At 43.4% G+C, this 24,537-nt stretch overlaps 1 protein-coding gene across 1 annotated transcript in view; it reads right to left on the bottom strand.

Moving 5' to 3' along the window:
- Positions 1–24,537, bottom strand: part of LOC128693014 (fasciclin-2) — a 363,867-nt gene that overhangs the window by 137,916 nt on the left and 201,414 nt on the right. The window contains exon 3 of the mRNA XM_070091951.1: positions 16,800–16,968. Within this exon, the coding sequence (XP_069948052.1) occupies positions 16,800–16,968 (169 nt within the window). The remainder of the gene's footprint in view (positions 1–16,799; positions 16,969–24,537) is intronic.

Here is a 24,537-nt window from a genome sequence, read left to right as displayed (position 1 = left end):
GGACAATCCCATTGGGAACTAGTTTTGTGCAAACCTTTGCACTTTCTCTAATTTCTGACGTGCTTGACCAGGTGGGATTGGTGCTGATACCCAATATGTGTCTGACGTATATGGTGTACAAGTCTTGAACGATTTCTTGCTGAGGTATCAGAACTCTATTCTTAGGTTTGCCAGACGCCTGTATGCTGCAGCAGTTATTTTGATTGATGTGCGCCTCAGAGATGTGCTGGCATTATACTATCCCAGATCTTTTTTCCCTGTGTGAGGTTTCAGGTCTGTCACCTAGTTTATATTCTGTCTGCAGTCTTTGCCTCTTCTCCGATCTTCTACGACTTTGCATTTGGCGGGGTTAAATTCAAGGAGCCAGTTTGGACCAGGCTTGTAGTCTGTCCAGGTCTCTGTAGTCCTGCTTATCCTCGCTGATTTAACATCTTACCAGAAGATATCAGAAGCACTGCTGGAACCAATGTAGAAGCCTTCAAGAGGAAACTGACAAGTATCTTTACCAAGGCGATCAACCAGGCTGTGGACAGATATGGGGCAGCAACCCTCCAGCAGCAACAGCCTGGGGACCAGGCAAGACCAGATGAGCCTGGCCCATGACCAGGCTTCGAGAGTAGTGAAACTCCTCAAAACTCTTCAAAGGATACTCATCCTCAGTTGTGTGTCCAGCACTTGCAGTGCAACTCACATCTTGGTGGTTTTCTGGGAGCTTCGTCTCAACTGTGAATACCTCCCTGAATCTTGAGCTGAGCTTTTCACATGCTGGTCGTTCTTGTGAGCTCCTCCTTCCTTCCTCAACCCAATTACCTGATCCTTGACTGTTGTTTACCTTGATGGCTATATAACAAACTTTGGGTCATATTTGGCTTTTGATGCTGTCATTCTTGTATTGATGCTGACTTCTCTCCTTATTCATGAATATTCATTTCTGGCTCTTTGACTCAACTCCCTGTTTTCCTGGGTCCTTTGTCTTCCATACTTTTCCTATGCTCTGCACACTTGGCCTCCACACCTCTTGGTAAATCATGGCTCACTTGGTCTTTCTGTTGCCTTTAGTATGAATTCTATACTGCCTCCTGCACTGTGGTCACATGTTCTCCATTCACTCATGTCTTTCCCTCTGCTTGAATATCCACTACACCCTGTGTAGAAATTGTCTCATACTTATGTATTCCTTGGAAGTTTGGTTCCCATCCTTCTCGTGCTGCTTCACTCCCATTGTTAACTCCACTCATGATTTGAAACTTAAGATTTCATGGTCACTAGCCTCTAGGACCTTCAATGTGATATTTTTATGTCTGAACTGCTCAAGGTGACTAGGAGGTCTAGCCTGCTGGTCATTATCTCTTCCTCCAGTTATGTCCTAACATGTTGGTACATGAAATTTTCTAGTACTGCCTCCAGCATCTTGGTTCTCCATGTTGGTTCCAATGTGCTTCCCAGATTCTCCAGCACTTTCCTGGTTGAAATCCTCCATGATGTGTAACTTTTCCCTGCTCATATGGGCCCTTCTGGAATGTCATCTAGTGTGTCTACCATAACTCTGTTACTCTTGTCATATTCCTGTCTTGGCCTCCTGTTTTAGGTGGCGGGTTGTACATCGCTGCTACCATCACTTTGAGCCCACAGTATGCAGTGCTCTCACATGTGTTATCCACTCATCCTCTGATCTGTCCTCCCATCTCCTAAGAAGTCCATTGATTCTTGATCAACAGTGCAACCTCCTCCCTCGACCTCTTCCCATCTTTCTCGGATCTGATAACGAGATGGAAGATTGCATTTGTTATTACTTCCGTGAGCTTTGTGATTACATGATGTCTGGGGACTGCCTAGATTCTTCCCTGCCACCTCACTCTTATTTGTAATTCCATCTGCATTGGTACCACACTTCAGCTTCTTTCTAGGACTTGCTGGAGGTGGGAGGTTGGTGCTGGCGTGGGTGTGGTAGGCAGGCCTGAATACATGGATAGTCTGCGGTGGCAGCATTAGTGCTGAGGGGCAGGACTGTGGATGAGAGTGTAGCTTGTCTCTTGTTATTGTGTTTGGTTGGGGTGGTAGGGGGAGGGGATCGGGTGGGTCTGTGGTGTTGTTGCTGTTCTCGAGGATGTCCCCTGGGCCTCTTTAAGTGGTGTGTGTGTGTGTGTGTGTGTGTGTGTGTGTGTGTGTGTGTGTGTGTGTGTGTGTGTGTGTACTCACCAGTTGAGGCTGAGGCGATCCTAGCTCCTGGCCCTCGCCTCTCACTGGTCGCTACTAGGTCACTCTCCCTGAACCATGAGCTTTATCATACCTCTAAAGCATGTATGATCCTGCCTCCACTACATCGCTTCCAAACTATTCCACTTACTGACTACTCTGTGGCTGAAGAAATGCTTCCTAACATCCCTGTGATTCACTGCTCTTCAACTTCCAACTATGTCCCCTTGTTGCTGTGTCCTATCTCTGAACATCCTCTTTGTCCACTTGCTCACTCCTCTCAGTACTTGTATGTCATTATCATGTCTTCCTATCTCTCCTGTCCCCAGATCTGTCAGGTCGATTTCTTAACCTCTCCTTGTAGGAATACCCTTTAGCTCTGGGACTAGTCTTTGCAAACCTTGCACTTTCTAGTTTTTTAGGTTGCAGTGTGGTTCCAAACTGGTGCCGCATACTCCAATATGGGCTCTAACGTACATGGTGACAGGGTCCGAACGACCTTGCAAGATGTCGGAATGCTGTTCTGAGGTTTGCTAGGCGCCATATGCTGCAGCAGTTATTTGGCTGATGTCGCTATGAGATGTGCCTGGAGTTATACTCACCCCAAGATTTTTTTCCTTGAGTGAGGTTTGTAGTTTTTGGGCCCCAGACTGTAATCGCTCATGTCTTTTGCCCTTCCCAATCTTCATGACTTTAGCCTGTGGGTGAACTCCAGGAGCCAATTAGACCAGGTCTGCAGCCTGTCCAGATCCCTTTAGGGGTGTGTACCCACCTATTTGTGTTACAGGGGTAGATTCATAGCCCTGGCCCTGCCCCGTGTGGTGCTGCGTAGGGTGTGGCGCATGTGGTGGGCTGTTACTACCAGTTGAGGTTGGGGGGTCGAGGTGTGTGTGTACTCACCTAGTTGAGGTTAGGGCGAGTCCTAGCTCCTGGCCCCACTCTTCACTGGTCGCTACTAGGTCACTCCGTGTACTCACTCAGTTGAGGTTGGGGCCGAGTCCGAGCCTGGCCCCGCCTCACTGATCGCACAGGTCACTTCCCTGAGCCGTGAGCTTATCATACCTCTGCTTAAGCATGATGGATCCTGCTCCACCTACATCGCTTCCAAACTATTCATTTACTGACTACTCTGGCTGAAGAAATACTTCCAACATCCCTGTGATTCATCTGTGTCTTCAGCTTCCAACTGTGTCCCCTTGTTACTGTGTCCAATCTCTGGAACATCTGTCTTGTCCACCTGTCAATTCCTCTCAGTATTTTGTATAGAGTTATCATGTCCCCTCTTATCTCTCTGTCCTCCAGTTCGCAGTGATTTCCAACCTCTCTCGTAGGACATACCTCTAGCTCTGGGACTAGTCTTGTCAAACCTTGCACTTTCTAGTTTCACTGCTTGATAGGTGTGGGTTCCAAACTGGTGCCGATACTCCAATATGGGCCTAACATGCACGGTGACAGGGTCCGTGTGTGTGTGTGTGTGTGTAAGGCAGGTAGGCAATGCATGCACGCAGTACGTGCATGCGCTGCATGGTGCATATGTGGCAAGTATTCGCTATATGTGGTTGCAGGGATTGAATCTCAGCCTTTCCTTCTCTCCGGTTTTATGAGCCTTATTGTACCTCTTCTTAAAGTTATATATAGATCCTGCCTCTGCCACTCCTAAGTTGTAGTTTGCAGGATCAAAGTTTAGCTCCTGGCCCCACTTCTAGACTAATGTGATTTGCATCACTGAAATTTCTTTGGACTTATTTTAAAAATTTTAAAATTTTTGATTTTCCCTTTACTTCCCTCGTTTTTCCAAATTTTTTTTTTAAACCCAAGATTTAAAATACTTCCAGTGCACCCCTTTGGCTTTTTCTTTTTTTAGCTTCCCCCCTGTGATCCCGGGCCCCTGGCCCTTTAATTTCTTTTTGCCCTCTCCCAAAATTTTCTCTGAAGTTTTTAGTAGTAATCATGTTCTCCTTGCCTTTTCTCACCCTTAAAGCTCAATGTTGTTTGTTTTTTTTTCAAACTTTCCCCCATATATTCCCCTTTGTTCTGTTACTGTATGGGTGCAAAACCTTGATTTTTCCCCATTTTTTTCGCTGTTTGACCACGATTGGCTCCATACTAGGTCAAACTCAGTGATTGGTCCATTATGTAGTGTGAAAAGTTCTGAACGATTCTTTATTCAATTTCCCAAAAGGTTTTTCTGAAGTTTGCTATTTCTTCATATGCAACTCCCATTATATGTGTTCTGGTGATATCCCAGGTTTTTTTATTTTATTCAACCCCAGGTCGTTTTTTTTTCCCCAAATTGCAGTTTTCCCACCAAAAGTTCACTCTGGCCCTGACTATGCTCACCCCATTTTCAAAAACCAAATTTTTTTTAAACCCCAAAAAAGCCCCCTTAGGTTGATAAATATAATTTCCTGGTTGCAGTACCCTTTGGGGAAGCTATAAAATTTACATATTCTGCCTTTTGGTTTTACATAAACCAAAAAACAGGGGGACTAATTTTCTGAGATTTTTCCGGAATAAAGGTGAAAATGGTCTTAAAAATTGATTTTGGAAAACCCCCTTTTGTTATTTCTATCCAATTCATGTCACCCTACTGTTATTTTCCCCTTTTCTTAAAATTTATCAAAGCAAGCATTTTGTTTTAACCCCGGCCTTTCTTTTTTAATTAACTTTGTGGGGGGTTAAGGTCAATGCTTTTCTACACTCCAAGAAGATGCAATCCCCCCGCCCTTCCTTTCCCATCTTCTGACTGAAGTAAACCCAGAAATTTTAAAAAGGGGGATTTTTCAACAAATTTCATGCTGCTTTTCTGTTTGAAAAAATTTTCCCTAAACAAGAACCCAAAAAACCCTTTTTTTTTTACTATTTTCCCCAAAATTTTTTTTACAGTTGATGTTAAAGATACTGGCCTGTGGGGTCACAGCCTCTTGTCTGTCCCCTTTAACACATGCAGTGGCCCGCATTGAATTAACCGCCCCTGAGATCACCCCAATACCAAAAAATTAAAAGCAATAAATTTTTTCCCCATAAGAAATAAGGGAAAATCACATTAACCTGCAAGAAAACCCAAAAAGAGGGAAAAAATTTTTACCACATGAAATATTAATTTTAATACACAAAAACCCTGGAAGACATGCAAAAAGAATGACACTTAGCTTTATTGAAGATCTGGGGGATGATTGATGGGGGGGGAGGGGGGGAGAGTGGGGATGGTGTTAGTGTTTAAAAGGGGGAACCCCCTTCCATTAGGTTTTGAGGTAGGCCCTTTTTTCCGGGGTTTTTTCCCCTTTTCTTTTAATGCCACTGGGACCAGTTTGAGTCACAAAAAAATCTGGGCCATAGGGCCCTGTAAAAATTTTCCGCCTTTTTGATTTTTTAAAAAAGGGCCACAACATTGTCATTTAATAGTCAACCCGCACAGCTTTTCAAAGCTGTGTTAGGGTGTTTTTCATCCATAAAAGGGTTTAAATTTAAAACCCCCTGTGCACAATTTCCCACTTTAAGTAGGCACAAGGTTCCCAAACTGGTAGGTTTTTAGGGTTAGCCCAAACCCTTTAAAATCTTTTAATTTATACTAACCCCAAACCCCTTTTTCCCAGGTTGGAATGAAGCTTTTGGGGGCCCCTGGTGACTTATTTTTAAGAAAAAGCCCCCAAAAAAAGCATAAATGAATGTAACCCCGGGCCTTAGATGCGCCCTGACACTGGCTGGCTTTTTAAACACCAAAAGGGGGGTTTAGGCCACACTGGACACGCCCCGCATAAATCGGGACGACACCGGTTTTCAATCGATAAGGGCAAAATTTTGGCGTTTAAAAGCATCAAACCGCCTTTAAAAAGGGGCCACTGTAAGGGATAAAAATGTCGCCCAAAAAAAACTTTGGGTTTTGGCTTAATGAATAGCAAAAACTTGTCTTGATGAATAAGGAAGCAAAAAATTGGGTGTGTAATAATTTACAAAAAACATTCCCGAAAATAACAAAAAAAATATTTCATTGTGTTTGTTTTTTTAATTTAAAATTTTTGTGTTTTTCTAAAAAAATATTTAGTTGGGAAAAAAATTAAATTTTCACTTGTTATAATAAGGTTAGTAAAATTTCTAAGGTTCTTATTAATTTTTACATTAGCATAAATGAAAAAAAATTTTAAAAGGGGTAAGAGAAAATTTTAGAAAGAACTTAATTTTTAAAAGAAAATTCTTACTAATTGACCAGTTTTAATTTTTTTCGCATGGGTTTTTTACAATTTTCTTCTTTTTAAAAACTGGCCGATCCCACCAAGGCAGGGTAGCCCCAAAAAAAAAACAAAAGTTTTCTTTAACTTTAGTAATGTATACAGGGGAAGGGGAATTTGCCCCTTTTTCATATGCTTAGTCGGCTCTACAACACCCATGGCTTACGGGGGAAGAATTTGTTCCACTTTCATGGAGAATATGTATGTATGTATGAAGTATATTTTATATAAAAAAAAAAATATATATATATATATATATATATATATATATATATATATATATATATATATATATATACACATATATACACACACACAGGGCTCCTCAAATTCACGTTTTTGTTTTTTTTCACACATTCTAATTCTCAACCCCAAATTCCCGCCAAATTTCCCCGCCGCCAAAAATATTCTTTTCCGCCACCTGCCAGTCCCTTTCTACTCCTCCTTTTACCCCCCAACTGGCAGCCCGTCCCCCCACTCAGTGGGGGTGAGGTTTTGTTTGTTCATTATTTTATTAAACTACAGATAAATAATGAAAAACATTCATGACTGCATATTGAATGGTTTTTGGGCAGAATTGAAGAAGGAAATTGTACAAAAATACGAGGGAGTGGTTGACACATCGTCAATGTGGCTTTGTTTATGCTGGAGTGAACATTAGTCTCCCTGCTCTTCCAAACATTTCACAATAATTCAGCGGTTGAGGCAGTGGGAGAGGCAGTGGTATTTACTAACATATACGTATGTTATAAATAATAATAGTACATGTTAATATTAATAACATTTATAATAATAATAATAAATGTTATTCATAATGTACTATTATTATTTATAACAATTATGTTAGTAAATATCACTGCCTCTATCACTGCCTCTATCGCTGCCTCTACCACTGCCTCAACCACTGCCTCAACCACTGCCTCAACCACTCCAGTCACACTCAATCTACAAGCACCAAACAATGAATTATTGTGAAATGTTCACTCCAGCATAAACAAAGCCACACTGACGATGTATCAACCACTCCCTCGTATTTTTGTACAATTTCCTTCTTCAATTATATCGTATTATTATTATTATTATTATTATTATTATTATTATTAGCAGTAGCAGAAATGTTTGATTCTTTGCTGTGTTCAAGAGTAAACACATGATGTCACCGTCCAATACCTGTCCAAATAGCCATTCCAATATGCAGTCATGAATGTGTTTACATTATTTATACTGTAGTTTAATAGAAAATAATGAACAAACAAAACACTCACCACACTGAGTGGTGGGAGGGCTGGCTGCCAGTTGCGGGGGTCGGAGGGAGGGTAGTAGGGACTGGCAGGTGGCGGGAAACTTGAATATGATTTGGCGGCTGGGAATTTGGCGGCTGGGAATTTGGCGGTTGGGAATTCGCGAATGTGTGAAGCCCGCGAAAGCTGAAAACGTGAATGTTGAGGGAGACCTGTGTGTGTGTATATATGTGTGTGTGTGTGTATATATATATATATATATATATATATATATATATATATATATATATATATATATATATATATATATATATATATATACATACATACATACATACATATTCTCCATGAGGAAGTGGAACAGAATTCTTCCTCCGTAAGCCATGCGTGTTGTAAGAGCCGACTAAAACGCCATGAGAAAGGGGCTAGTAATCCCTTCTCCTGTATACATTACTAAAGTTAAAAAGAGAAACTTTTGTTTTTCTTTTTGGGCTACCCTGCCTTGGTGGGATACGGCCAGTTTGTTGAAAGAAAGAAAGATTGTATAAAATGTCATGCCGAATAGGTAAAACTGGTCAATTAGTAAGAACTCGTTTAAAATTAAGTTCTTTCTAAAATTTTCTCTTACACCTTTAGACATTTTTTTTCATTTATGCTAATGTAAAAATTAATAAGAACCTTAGCAAACTTACCTAACCTTATTATAACAAGTGCAATTTAATTTAGCCTAATCCAACTAAATATATTTTAGATAAGCTTACAATAATTTAATAATAAACAAACACAATGAAATATGTTTTTTTTGTTAGTTTCAGAATGATTTTTGTGAAATTATTACACACACCAATTTTTGCTTACCTTATTCATCAAGACAAGCTTTGCTATTCATTAAGCCAAAATCGCAAGTTTTATCTATTCGGCACGACATTATATATACATATACAGTGGACCCCCGGTATTCGATGGCTTCGGTATTCGATGCATTTTAACGCCAAAATTTTGCCTCGGTATCCGATTGAAAACCCGGTATTCGATACGATTTGTACGAGACGTGTCCACGTGTGGCCTGAACTGCCCCTTGTGTGCCAGTGTTTACAAGCCAGCCAGTGTGCGCGCATCTAAGGATACATTCGGTACATTCCATATTATCGCTGTTTTTGGTGCTTGTTTCTTCAAAATAAGTCACCATGGGCCCCAAGAAAGCTTCTAGTGCCAACCCTGTGGTAAAAAGGGTGAGAATTAGTATGGAAATTAAGAAAGATTTTGAAGGGTTTGGGGCTAACCCTGAGAAGCCTATGCCAGTTGTGGAATCCATTGTGCCTACTTCAAAAATTAAGGAAATGTGTGCACAGTGGGTTGAAGTGCAAACCTTTATGGATGAAAAACACCCTAACACAGCTATTGCAAGCTGTGCTGGTGACTATTAAATGACAATGTTGTGGCCCATTTTAGACAAATCGTAAAGGAACGGGAGGTACAGAGCCCTATGGACAGATTTGTTGTGACTCTGAAGCTGGTCCTAGTGGCATTAAAAGAAGAAGGGAAGTAACCCTGGAAAAGGACTTGCTACCTCAAATCCTAATGGAAGGGGATTCCCCTTCTAAACACTAACACCATCCACACTCTCCCCTCCTCCCATCCCATCAATCATCACCAGATCTTCAATAAAGCTAAGTGTCATGTAACTGTGCATGTCTTCTTCAGTTTGTGTGTATTAAAATTAATATTTCATGTGGTAAAAATTTTTTTTTTCATACTTTTGGGTGTCTTGCACGGATTAATGTGATTTCCATTATTTCTTATGGGGAAAATTGATTCGCTTTTCGATATTTTCGGTATTCGATGAGCTCTCAGGAACGGATTAATATCGAATACCGGGGGTCCACTGCATGTGTATAAAGGGGGACAGACAAGAGGCTGTGACCTACAGGCCAGTATCTTTAACATGCATACTGTAAAAGAGTTTTGGTGAAAATAGTAAAAGAAAAGGATACTGGGATGTGCTTGATGAGGAAATTCTTTCAAACAGAAAAGCAGCATGAATTTAGTAATGAAAAATCCTTTCTTACAAATTGCTGGAGTTCTACTTCAGTCAGAGAGATAAAGCAAGAAAGATAGGGCTGGGTGGATTGCATCTTCTTGGAGTGTAGAAAAGCATATGACACTGTACCACACAAGAGATTAGTCTAGAATTAGAGAAACTGGCAGGGATATAAAGGCAAAGTGCTTGCTTCAGTGAGTACCTGAATGAAAGAAGGCAGAAAGTAACAGTAAGGGATGACATGATAGTGGGATAGAGTAACAAATGGGGTTCTGCAAGATCAGTATTAAGACTACGTACTACTATTCCTCATATTCACGAAAGATCTACCAGAGGGGATTGAGTCCCATGTGCCACTGTTTATGGCTGATGTAAAACCAATAAGAAAAAACAGAATATGTACATTGATAGCTTCCAAGGATACTGCAACAGGCAGGAAGTACTGTATATGATCAACCTAAGTGGCTTTTTGAGTTTAACCAGAACAAGTGCAATGCTATGCAAACTGGAGGAGGTGAGCATAGTCAGGGCACAGAGTGAACTATGGGTAGAGAAAGGCTGCAAGTATCAGGAAATAAAAACGACCTGGGGTTGAATAAAATAAAAACACCTAGCATATCACCAGAACTACATATAATGGGAGTTGCATATGAAAGACTAGCAAACTTCAGAATAGCTTTCAGGAACTTGAATAAAGAATCGTTCAGAACATTACACACTACATAATGGACCAATCACTGAGTACTTGACCCTAGTATGGAGCCAATACGTGGTCAAGCATGTGAAGAAATGGGAAAAGTCCAAACGTTTGCACCCATACTAGTAACAGAACAGAGGAGAATGCACTATGAGGAAAGTTTGAAAGAAACAAACCACATACCCTTAGAGCTTTAAGGGTGAGAAGGACAAGGGAGAACATGATTACTACATACAAAATCTTCAGAGGAATTAATATGGCAGAGAGGGACAAACTGAATTAAGAGGACCAGGGTCAAGGGATCACAGGTGGAAGCTGAAAACACAGACAAGCCATAGGGATGCACTGGAAGTATTTTAGTCTTAGGGTGGCTAAAAAGTGGAATAACTTGGATGAGGAAGTAAGAGGCAAAATCAATACATACACAGTTTCAAGATAAGTCCAAGCGGCCAGAAGTCAGTGATGCAAATCACATTAGTCTAGAAGGTGGGGCCAGGAGCTAAACTTTGAATCCTGCAAACACAACTTAAAGGAGTGGCAGAGGCAGGATCTATATATAGCTTTAAGAAGAGGTACAATAAGGCTCGCAAAACCAGGAGAGAAGGGAAAAGGCTGAGATTCAATCCCTGCAACCACATATAGGCGAATACTTACTTACATATGCACGCATGCAAGCGCGCATGCACGTACATGCACGTGCACGCACGCACGCACACACACACGCACACACACACACACACACACAGGACCCTGTACACCGTGTATGTTAGGCCCATATTGGAGTATGCGGCACCAGTTTGGAACCCACACCTAGCCAAGCACGTGAAGAAACTAGAGAAAGTGCAAAGGTTTGCAACAAGACTAGTCCCAGAGCTAAGAGGTATGTCCTACGAGGAGAGGTTAAGGGAAATCAACCTGACGATACTGGAGGACAGGAGAGATAGGGGGGACATGATAACGACATACAAAATACTGAGAGGAATTGACAAGGTGGACAAAGACAGGATGTTCCAGAGATTGGACACAGTAACAAGGGGACACAGTTGGAAGCTGAAGACACAGATGAATCACAGGGATGTTAGGAAGTATTTCTTCAGCCACAGAGTAGTCAGTAAGTGGAATAGTTTGGGAAGCGATGTAGTGGAGGCAGGATCCATACATAGCTTTAAGCAGAGGTATGATAAAGCTCACGGCTCAGGGAGAGTGACCTAGTAGCGATCAGTGAAGAGGCGGGGCCAGGAGCTCGGACTCGACCCCCGCAACCTCAACTAGGTGAGTACACACGGAGAGTGACCTAGTAGCGACCAGTGAAGAGGTGGGGCCAGGAGCTAGGACTCGACCCCTGCAAAACTAGGTGAGTACACACACACACACTCGACCCCCGCAACCTCAACTAGGTGAGTAACACACACACCACATGCGCGCACACACCGCACGCACGCGCACACACACACGGGGCGGGGCCAGGAGCTATGAATCTACCCCTGTAACCACAAATAGGTGGGTACACACACACACAAAGGGATCTGGACAGGCTGCAGACCTGGTCTAGCAATTGGCTCCTGGAGTTCAACCCCACGAAGTGCAAAGTCATGAAGATTGGGGAAGGGCAAAGAAGACCGCAGACGGAGTACAGTCTAGGGGGCCAAAGACTACAAACCTCACTCAAGGAAAAAGATCTTGGGGTGAGTATAACTCCAGGCACATCTCATGAAGCGCACATCAACCAAATAACTGCTGCAGCATATGGGCGCCTAGCAAACCTCAGAACAGCATTCCGACATCTTCATAAGGAATCGTTCAGGACCCTGTACACCATGTACGTTAGGCCCATATTGGAGTATGCGGCACCAGTTTGGAACCCACACCTAGCCAAGCACCTAAAAAAACTAGAGAAAGTGCAAAGGTTTGCAACAAGACTAGTCCCAGAGCTAAGGGGTATGTCCTACAAGGAGAGGTTAAGGGAAATCGACCTGACGAATCTGGAGGACAGGAGAGATAGGGAAGACATGATAATGACATACAAAGTACTGAGAGGAATTGACAAGGTGGACAAAGACAGGATGTTCCAGAGATAGGACACAGCAACAAGGGGACATAGTTGGAAGTTGAAGAGACAGGTGAATCACAGGGATGTTAGGAAGCATTTCTTCAGCCACAGAGTAGTCAGTAAGTGGAATAGTTTGGGAAGCGATGTAGTGGAGGCAGGATCCATACATAGCTTTAAGCAGAGGTATGATAAAGCTCATGGTTCAGGGAGAGTGACCTAGTAGCGACCAGTGAAGAGGCGGGGCCAGGAGCTAGGACTCGACCCCTGCAACCTCAACTAGGTGAGTACACACACACACACACACACACACACACACACACACACACACACACACACACACACACACACACACACACACACACACACTTGCACAAGAGGCCCAAGGGGGGGAAGACATCCTCGAAGAGAACAGCAAACACAACACCACACAGACCCACCCACAGCATCCCCTCAACCCCTACCACCCCACACCAACCAAACACAATAACAAGAGACAAGCTACACTCTACATCCACAGTCCCTGCCCCTCCCAGCACTAATACTGCCACACCAGCAGACTATCATAGTATTCAGGCCTGCCTACCACACCCACAGCCAGCACCAACCCCTCCCACCTCCCAGAACACAGTCCTAGAAAGGAAGCTGAAGGTGTGGTACACCAATGCAGATGGAATTACAAATAAGAGTGAGGAGTGGCAGGGAAGAATCACTGAGGCAGTCCCCAGACATCATAGCAATCACAAAGCTCACGGAAGTAATAACAAATGCAATCTTCCCATCTCGTTATCAGATCCCGAGGAAAGATGGGGAAGGGGGGTCGAGGGGAGGAGGAGTTGCACTGTTGATCAAGAATCAATGGACTTCTTAGGAGATGGGAGGACCAGTCAGAGGGATAGTGGATAACCACATAGTAGGAGCACTGCATACTGTGGGCTCAAAAGTGATGGTAGCAGCGATGTACAACCCGCCACCTAAAAACAGGAGGCCAAGACAGGAATATGACAAGAGTAACAGAGTTATGGTAGACACACTAGATGACATTGCCAGAAGGGCCCATATGAGCAGGGAAAAGTTACACATCATGGAGGATTTCAACCATAAGGAAATTGACTGGGAGAATCTGGAAGCACATGGGAGACCAGAAGCATGGAGAACCAAGATGCTGGAGGCAGTACTAGAAAATTTCATGTACCAACATGTTAAGGACATAACTAGAGGGAGAAGAGATAATGAACCAGCAAGGCTAGACCTCCTAGTCACCTTGAGCAGTTCAGACATAAAAGATATCACATATGAAAGGTCCCTAGGGGCTAGTGACCATGAAATCTTAAGTTTCAAATACATAGTGGAGTTAACAATGGAGAGTGAAGCAGCACGAGAAGGATGGGAGAAGCCAAACTTCCAAAAAGGGAATACATAAGTATGAGACAATTTCTACACGAGGTGTAGTGGATATTCAAGCTAGAGGGAAAGACAGTAAGTGAAATGGAGGAACATGTGACCACACAGTGCAGGGAGGCAGTATAGAAATTCATACTAAAGGGCAACAGAAAGACCAGAGTGAGCCCATGATTTACCAAGAGGTGTGGAGAGGCCAAGTGTGCAAGAGCATGGAAAAAGTATGGAAGACAAAGGACCCAGGAAAACAGGGAGTTGAGTCAAAGAGCCAGAAATGAATATTCATGAATAAGGAGAGAAGTCCAGCATCAATACAAGAATGACAGCATCAAAAGCCAAATATGACCCAAAGTTGTTATATAGCCACATCAAAGGTAAACAACAGTCAAGGATCAGGTAATTAGGTTGAGGAAGGAAGGAGGGGAGCTCACAAAGAACGACCAGCATGTGAAAAGCTCAGCTCAAGATTCAGGGAGGTATTCACAGTTGAGACAGAGAAGCTCCCAGAAAACCACCAAGATGGTAGGTTGCACCAGCAAGTGCTGGACACACAACTGAGGATGAGGTATACCTTTGAAGAGTTTTGAGAGTTTCACTACTCTCGAAGCCTGGTCATGGGCCAGGCTCATCTGGTGCTTGCCTGGTCCCCAGGCTGTTGCTGCTGGAGGGTTGCTGCCCCACATATCTATCACAGCCTGGTTGATCTGGCACTTGGTAAAGATACTTGTCCAGTTTCCTCTTGAAGGCTTCTACATTGGTTCCAGCAGTGCTTCTGATATCTTCTGGTAAGATGTTAAATCAGCCGAGGATAAGGCAGGACTACAGAGACCTGGACAGACTACAAGCCTGGTCCAGCAACTGGCTCCTTGAATTTAACCCCGCCAAATGCAAAGTCGTGAAGATCGGAGAAGGGCAAAGAAGACTGCAGACAGAATATAAACTAGGTGGCCAAAGACTGCAAACCTCACACAGGGAAAAAGATCCTGGGGTGAGTATAATACCGAGCACATCTCCTGAGGCGCACATCAATCAAGATAACTGCTGCAGCATACAGGCGTCTGGCAAACCTAAGAATAGAGTTCTGATACCTCAGCAAGAAATCGTTCAAGACTTTGTACACCATATACGTCAGACACATATTGGAGTATGCAGCACCAATCCACACCTGGTCAAGCACGTCAAGAAATTAGAGAAAGTGCAAAGGTTTGCAACAAGACTAGTTCCAGAGCTAAGGGGATTGTCCTACGAAGAAAGGTTAAGGGAACTCGGCCTGACGACACTGGAGGACAGGAGGGTTAGGGGAGACATGAGAACGACATATAAAGACAAAAATACTGCGAGGAATTGATAAGGTGGTCAGAGACAGGATGTTCCAGAGGTGGGACACACAAACGAGGGGTCACAGTTGGAAGCTGAAGACTCCTATAAGTCAAAGGGATGCTAGGAAGTATTTCTTCAGTCACAGAGTTGTCAGGAAATGGAATAACCTAGAAAGTGACGTAGTGGCGAGGTTTGATAAAGCTCATGGAACAGGGAGAGAGAGGACCTAGTAGCAATCAGTGAAGAGGCGGGGTCAGGAGCTATGAATCGACCCATGCAACCACAAATAGGTGAGTATACACACACACACAGTGAAAAGGTAGGGCCAGGAGCTACGACTCGACCCCTGTAATCACAAACAGGTAAGTACATACAGTGAAGAGGCAAGGCCAGGAGCTACGACTCGACCCCTCCAGTCACAAATAGGTGAGTACGCACAAACAATGAAGAGTCAGGGCCAGGAGCTACGACTCGACCCCTGCACCCACAAATAGGCGAGTATCCACAGGCACACGGCAAATATTTGAGGGAAGGTTCACACAGCCCTAAAAGAGAAGTGTTGTGGAACAGAGGTGGTGGTGAAGGAGGCTGGTAGATCACCTCTTATCTCTGGCATCTCTCTTAACCAGCTCTTGTCTCTACCTCCCCTAGTTACAGCTCCGCCTTCCTGTTCCTCCTCCCCTCTCCTCTCGCCCATATAACTGTATCATAAGCACCACCATTTCACCTCCTCCTTCCACCTACCTTAAAATACTCCACATACCACAAGCACTGATACAATAGATGCTTCTCCAGATTAAGATTAAATATTGGAAACAATATATTCCGCCACTAGGTGGTAAGTTAGGGCCTCTCACTCTTCACTTAAACTGCCGATCCTGAGCTACTGAAGAAAGTTGTAACTCTACCTACTTCAGTATGCTCATTCAGAGACCATCCTCTTAATAACAAGACGGTATTTCACCGTTGCTAAGATGTCAAGTGGGTCACTGTTTAACGACCCTTAAACAGTGAGATTCTGACTTAGGTATTTCGTCTGATGGTATGTCATTTGTGCTCCTACCACCTCTTCTGATGGGATGTCATTTGTCTCCCTACTACCTCTTGTTATGGGGATGTTATTTCTCTCCCTATCACCCCTCCTAATGGAGACCTCATTAAGGATTGCTTTACCAAGAGCCCAATACCATTTCTCACCAACTACCTTTAAAATTTTAAACTCACTTCCAAAGTCCTCCCCAGGTCCTAACTTTTCCTTCCATAAATCCTCGAGTCCTAAATATCCCATCTGAGTCCTCATCCCTCCAGAATTAACCATCCTTCCTGAGACCTAACCATCTAGATTAGAGCCTTAACTATCTTATCTCATTCCTCACCATCTTAGATCCCTTTTATCTTTCCATTCCCCTCTTAAAATTCTAAGATCCTATATGCAAGTAATAACCCTTTTCTTCACTTCACCTCTTAAGTCATCCTCTACTCAACCATTAACACTTTTTCCGCTCCACCCTCTAATTCATCAATAAAATAATCCAACTCCTTAAATTGTTAATCTAGGCTGTGCCCGCCCGCATTCCCTCCTGGGGGCCGCCCTGTTTGGCGCCCACCTCTACGCAAGGTCACTTACGTGCCGTCAGCGTTGGGGATCCTCTCTCCGTTGGGCCCCGTCCACGTCATCTCGGTGACCAGGCCGGGGTCATCGACGTTGGCGGTGCAAGAGATGTAGACGCCATCACCCAGCGGCTTCAGGATGTTGCTAGGGAGGAGTTCGAGCGACGGCTCCTGGGCCACGCTCACTGTCAACAGAGAGCGCAACAGTTAAAACAATGACGTATAGTTCCATGAAAAATAGTAGAAAAGATAAAGAAAATTAATGTATTTCATATTTTTCACTTTGATTTCACTTCTGTATTATACTTCTAATCCATAGTTTATGCATCCATACAATACCATACACTACGGCACTCACCACCAGGCCCGCCCACACACAAAGGGAACAAAGAACACAAAGAGGAAATTAAACTCGCAAATGAGCCATATGGATGGCAGGAAGTATATATTCAGGCTCATTGAGGTCAGGAAGTAGGACTGACTTAAATGAGACAGAATCAAATACCACAAGCAGTTTTAAGGATGGGTACGATTAAGAAATGTAACCAGGAGTTGACACTTGATCCCCAACAACCACAACTAGATGAGAACTAGGCGAGTATACACAAGTATTATAATGGTCCAGGACGAGTGGAAACGCTGTCTTCATATTTTTCCAAAGTGTGGGCGTTTTGTGACTTGTATTCTTAATGAAAAGGTTAGTAGGATGTAGGTACTGGAGCTCCTGAATGAGGAACCGCAACTTCAGCAGTGAAGACCAACGGAAATAAATGGTATAAAATACCGACACAATGGAAATATAAACACACATGCAGTATAATGTGATCCTTTATTGACTACGTTTCGCCCACACAGTGGGCTTTTTCAAGTCACAAACAGATCTACCTGGGGTGGAAGGGACGCGAGTATTTATAGTCAGGTTCAGAATGCTGAGGTCAGGTGGAGAATGCTGCATCTGATGATGTACCGAGTGGGGTTATAAAGTCTAAAATCTTGGGTAGCTTGGAAAGGAGATTGGATAAGTTTGTGAGCAGACCTTCTACAGTGTTCTTCCATTCCTGTGTTCGTATGTGGGATAGCGATGAAGAAGTTTCTTGGCAAGTGGTTCAGCTATGTTATAGAAGCCACTATTCTGGTTGAAGTTGTCGGATATAGAAATAAGTGATGATTCCAGGACTCCGACAACTTCAACCAGAATAGTGGCTTCTATAACATAGCTGAACCACTTGCCAAGAAACTTCTTCATCGCTATCCCACATACGAACACAGGAATGGAAGAACACTGTAGAAGGTCTGCTCACAAACTTATCCAATCTCCTTTCCAAGCTACCCAAGATTTTAGACTCTATAACCCCACTCGGTACATCATCAGATGCAGCATTCTCCACCTGACCTCAGCATTCTGAACCTGTTGTTAGGTAAGACACATATGAAACAGTTAGGTATCTTTATTTCGAAACGTTTCGCCTACACAGTAGGCTTCTTCAGTCGAGTACAGAAAAGTTGATAGAAGCAGAAGATACTTGAAGACGATGTAATCAGTCCATCAATCACCCTTAAAGTTTTGAGGTGGTCAGTCCCTCAGTCTGGAGAAGAGCATTGTTCCATAGAATGAAACAATATGGAGATGAAGTGACAGGATGGAGCCTTATATAGCGCCAAGATACCTAACTGTTGCATGTGTGTCTTACCTAACAACCTGTCGGTATTTTATACCATTTTAATGTTCATTCTGAACCTGACTATAAATACTCGCGTCCCTTCCACCCCAGGTAGATCTGTTTGTGACTTGAAAAAGCCCACGGTGTGGGCGAAACGTAGTCAATAAAGGATCACATTATACTGCATGTGTGTTTATATTTCCAGTTGGTTTAGAAAGACACGTAAGCAAACACTATAACATATTTATTAGAAAACGTTTCGGTCCTGGGACCGAAACGTTTTCTAATAAATATGTTATAGTGTTTGCTTACGTGTCTTTCTAAACCAACTTGTCGGTATTTATTACCAAGGTTTATACCATATTTCCAGTGAAGACCAACACTGATATAGATAAAGAGGATCCTATCTAACGATCTTACAAAGTTGCTTGTCAGAGGCGTCAAGATAAAGCAGAAAATATAGGGATTGGCAGATTGTGTTTTCATGACCTTAAAGCAAGCACCAGTGTGATTCTTCATTAGTAACTGATCCACAGGGTAGAAGAGCCAAGAGTCTTATATGAAGTGACAATACCAGGGCAAATTCACATTTTATTACCGGTACGTCAATTTTTGACGTTGTGGTCAGTGTTAATTTCTTAACACTTCCAATTTTTCCTCAAATGCTATTTATTTATATTTGGTTAGGTTAAATATTTCATCACAAGTAAACCACTTACAAAATCCGGCAGCGATACTTCTGGCAACAAGGTAATTAAAGATACGTATCGTTATGAAGGTTTATGCCTCTTTACACAAATAACCCGCACATTGAAGAGAGGAGCTTACGACGACGTTTCGGTCCGACTTGGGCCATTAACAAAGTTGAAGATTGAGACACTTATGCAACATATGGGAATCTTTATTTAGGAAACGTTTCGCCACACAGTGGCTTCATCAGTCCAGTACAAAGCAGAAAGGTGAAAGGAGAGTAGTAGTTTGAGGTAATCAGTCCCTCAGCTTGGAGTTGATGTGTTCAGTCCATCAATCTTGTAGAATGTACAGTATAGGGTCGTAGACGTGGCTTATATACTGTAGATTGATGGACTTAACACATCGACTCCAGGCTGAGGGATTGATTACCTCAAACTCCTCCTCTTTCACCTTTCTGCTTTGTACTGGACTGATGAAGCCACTGTGTGGCGAAACGTTTCCTAAATAAAGATTCCCATATGTTGCATTAGTGTCTCAATCTTCAACTTGTCGGTTTTCACAACCATTCATCACATTAACAAAGCCACACTAACGAAAAGGGGAGAAGGATGGAGTATATATAGGCCAGGAGGAGGTAGTTAATGGTCCAAGTCGGACCGAAACGTCGTCGTAAGCTCCTCTCTTCTATGTGCGGGTTATTTGTGTATCGTTCCAGTCACGGTATTGTGTCTTTTTTTGTTATTTATAACTCTTTGTTTTGAGAATGTGCTGGGGGTATGATATTTACAGCCAGTTTTATGTTGACCACTGTAGCTGTTCTCCCAGCCTATACTTCGTCCCCTATCTCCCTTTCATAATTTCATCATCTCACACCAATTCAACTATGTTGCAGGGGTGGTCAAGCCGTCACCTGCTTGACCACCCCTGCAACATGGCTTCCTGGATGCTTTGTATGTTTGTATTCTCAGTAGCTCCCCCCCCCCACACACGCACGCACGCAATTCCATCTTTTCGGGTGGGTTATTACTCAACATATTACCCTTTCCCATTCTTGCACCAAGAGTAATAAAAGGTTAGAATTTAACGTTGCGTGTGTTTTCTGGGACACCTGTGAAAGGCTAGCAAAAATGTCAGAATAACTTTCAGGAACTTTAATAAAGAATCCTAAATTTAGGTCTGCACACGACGTTTGACCCATCTCGGAATATGCAGCACTAGCGTGGAACTTGACCCGACCAATCAAGTTCTGAAGCTTGAAAAGGTGCAAATATTCGCAACCAGACTAATGCCACAGCAGCTGTGGTGCAAGCTAGGGATGGTGGTGAGGGCCACACTTGATGGGGAGGGGGAGAAGCATACTAGGAATGGTGGTGAGGTCCACACTTGATGGGGAGGGAGGGAAGCATACTAGGAATAGTGGTAGGTAGGTAGAGGGCCACACTTGATGGAGAGAAGCATACTAGGAATGGTGGTGAGGGTCACACTTGATGGGGAGGGAGGGAAGCATACTAAGAATGGTGAAGTCCACACTTGATGGGGAGAGAGGGAAGCATACCAGGAATGGTGGTAGATAGGTAGAGGGCTACACTTGGTGGGGAAAGGGAAGCATGCTAAGGCTGATGGTGGTGAGGGCCACACTTGATGGGGAGGGGGAGCACACTAGCGTTGGTGGTGATGAGGGCCACACTTGATAGGAAGGGGGGGGGGAACACACTAGGGTTGGTGGAGGTGAGGACCACACTTGATGGAGAAGCACACTAAGGTTGGTGGTGGTGGTGAGAGCCACTCTTGATGGGGAGGGGTGAGCACACTAAGGTTGGTGAAACACACTGTAAACTTACAAGCAATGATAAGAGCCACGTGGACGAGGAAGGTCATGTTGGGCGAGTGTAGGTGTAGTGGGAGGCTATGGTCACCTCAGTCACCACCAGCATAGCCATGGAATCCTACGCAAACCTTATTCCAATATGTATGCTTCAAGCAGCATCGCACATTTGATAACAAGAGATCATCGCCTTTTTGCAGATAATGTCACCTGTTTATCTGTATTTGTAATTAGATTTACAACGTGGTTGTGTAGCAAGGCGGGACACACAGGAAGCACAACTTACTAGCAAACAGACTCATCACATCCACCAGGTAGGCCATCTTGACACTTCGGCAAGTTCACACTTATTAAACTATACTCAGGAGATGCGTAGAGAAGCCGCCGTGCATGCGCACACACCGCTGCTTCCTTCAACACCAGAGCTATGCAATAAGGGAGTGATCACCCTCGAGGAAAGGCCACGGTGCTCTTCCAAGACTGACACCCAACTGCCCGGCCAGCTGCCTGCAGTCCCCAGTCTGCGGTCCCCAGCGGCGCGGCTGCCTCGATGTGATCCTTCACCTCCGCCACTATACAACTGACATCATTGATGTGTTCATCAACTGGTTTTGCTCTACCACGGGAGGACCCTAGAGTGACACCGTCCGTCGTGATTGGTCAGCTGCACGTGCTTCAGATGTATTGGTAGGAGGAGCTATCAAGTGCCTAGATTGTCCGCCCTTTAAAAGAGGTGACACCTTGAACCAAGAACAGTGGACGCTGCAACACGTCTATCTCAGAAACTATCGACAGAACTTCAGAATGAAGAGCATCATGCAGTGTGACAAACATATTTCAAGAAATTAGTGCGCACCAAACCATAAAGAAGTGAACCTCAAACCACCTTCAGATCGTCATCAACATTGTGAAGTCTTGGGCTTCCAAGGCGAACTTGCGCGCACACAAAATTATGTCCTGCACCATCCAACATCAAAGTCTGAGATGGTGAGGTGAGGTGCAGTTGTGTTACGCCCTCCTGGTATTCCCCACTATAGACCGACCAAAACAAAAGTAGAGAAAATCCTCCTTGTCCACTCTTGGTAACAGAGACGGGAGGGGGAGGGGGAAGTCCTCAACCGCCCCACACTAACCATTGATTATGGTTGTAGAAAAAAATTCAATATATACATTAAACAATCTGTGTTTTGACTTGACGAGTATTAAGATAGTACGAGCTGGTACTGGAGCGGAAACACACACATAACACTAACATCTTCATCTTGGAGGCAACCTCTTCCAATCTTCATCCGGAGGCAACCATCCCCTCCCAGACAAGACTCAAGAGCTCCCAGTCTGCACTTTGTCACCACCTACCAAAAATATACTCCATAGCCCTTTACTTCCAGATCCAACAGCCAGTTTCAGCGTTACTATAACGTACCATCAAGTCATAATAGACCCTCGCCAGCCAAGATCCAGCAGTGCTATAATGCATCATCGTCAGATTCAAGGAAGCATCGACGACCCACTTCCAGTAACGAAATTTGGCGACAGACAAATCATGAGTAAACTGTAGTGATTATCCGTAAAGGAGGAGGGAGGAAGAAGGAGAAAGGAATGGAAGATGGGTAGAAGGCAGAGGAATAACAGGAGGGGTAAAGATGAGTGGAAGACGTAAGAAGGGAAGGAGTGGAAGACGTTGAAGGAAGGGAGGAGGGCAGGCATGAGAGAGAGAAGAGGAAGGGTAAAAGGAAGAAAGAGGGAAGAGCATGACTGTAAGAGGGAAGCAGTGATGGACCATCGGCGTGTCAATATTTATAATTACCCTCTTCAGGAGGGAAAAACTCTGGAGCTTCTGGCCCCTCCCTGCAGCTTTCCCAGTAACACAGAACCAAGCCAGACTGCGATACTGGCTTCGTTGGTAGCGTCCTCAGCTCATAGATTGAGGGTTTGGGATTGATCCCGGCATGGGTAAAACGTGGGCATGTTTCCTTACACCTGCTGCACCTGTTCACCTAGCATTAAACAGGTACCAAGATGTTAGCCGACTGTCGTGGATCGCATCCTAGGGAACAAAATTAATTTAAGCTGTCCGAAATGCTCTGCATAACCAGTGGCTTTCTACATAGTATCCCAATTGCGTTAAGTATCAGTTGTATTATGTACTTTATAGATTTATTATTATTATTATTATTATTATTATTATTATTATCATCATCATCATCGTCACCGTACATCAACGTTCCCTTATAGTGGCTCATTCTCGCGTTACATGTGAAAAATTGTGCTGATTTTAACGTACCTGTGCTCGCCTAAACACCACGTTGTCACAAGTCACGTGGAGAGGGAGGAAATGGGAAGGGGTGTATATCACCTAGGGCACCAAGGATATACAGATAAAGTGAGGTGTGGAAGGAGGAGCGGAATCACAAAGTCGTGATAGTAGTAGTAGTAATAGTAGTGGCTATATGTACCGTATTTCCCGCCATATAAGGCGCACGACAGACGTGTCATAATAAATCAGTAATCATATTCAAGGGCTGAGTACCTTCATACTTTACGCTAAAGCGTAACCCAAAGCTTACCCTTGATCCTGACCTTGAACATGTAAAAAGGAGCAGGGTGATTTTCTAAGACCTGTAGGAAAAACGGCGCGCCTTATATGCTGGAAAATACGGTATATCATAAAGAACAGTAGTGGTCCAATGCTAATTATAATAAAAAAAATGCTACAAGGCTAACGGCATTATATATTAGTAGGCATATAATGACTGCATTATTACCTAGTAATGTATATATGTACGCAGTTCAGTATATCATCCATAGTCCGTTATATACATGACATCCAAATTCCTTTTTTCCCTGTATGATGGAGACATTGTCATACAGGGATGATGGAGAAATAGTCATGAAAAATCCAGTTCTCCTGTGCATGGGATAGGCTATACTTAGAGATGGCAATTACCAAGTGATATTAATTCCAGCTATACTGGAACAAAACCTTTGAAACTCCAACAGTTGATGAATTCTTACTGTAAAATTTGTTATCTGTCCAGGGAAACACTGCAAGCTTTTGTTTCTCACTATTATCATAAAATAGAGTACCAGCACACTGCTGATATATGCAATGTTGCTAAAAAGTTGTAAGGATTCGTGCTAATATTTCACAAATGACGAAGCTGCCTTTGTACCGGAAAGAGTAGGATGGTGTTAAGCTGCCGGTCTATGGCAGCTAATCCAAGGTAATTATGTACGGTTGGTATACACCTTATGGTGTTCTGAGTGGGCACAAATTGTCATGCCAATCGTTTCCTTGCTTAAAATATTCATTGTTTTTATCAGTGTACTTTTATATAAAGTAACGTAAGTAAACTATACTTGTTGTATATGAATATTAGCATTTAGATTGCACACTATAGTTTAAGGCTGTGGTTCTCAACCAGTGGTCCATGGCTCGATATTAGTCATGAAGACTTCTTTGGCGGTGCATTGTTCAAGGTCACGCGGCGTGAGCAGGCGCCGCCGGAGCAACTGAATACAGTTTTCAAAGGGTTGGTTTTTAATGGTGGTCACAATTACATTAAATCAACGGC

This window comes from Cherax quadricarinatus, chromosome 38 (assembly GCF_038502225.1).
Source record: "Cherax quadricarinatus isolate ZL_2023a chromosome 38, ASM3850222v1, whole genome shotgun sequence".
In the NCBI taxonomy this organism is placed as follows: domain Eukaryota; kingdom Metazoa; phylum Arthropoda; class Malacostraca; order Decapoda; family Parastacidae; genus Cherax; species Cherax quadricarinatus.
Note: the sequence above shows the minus strand (reverse complement) of the source record. Positions and strands in the feature narration are given on the sequence as shown.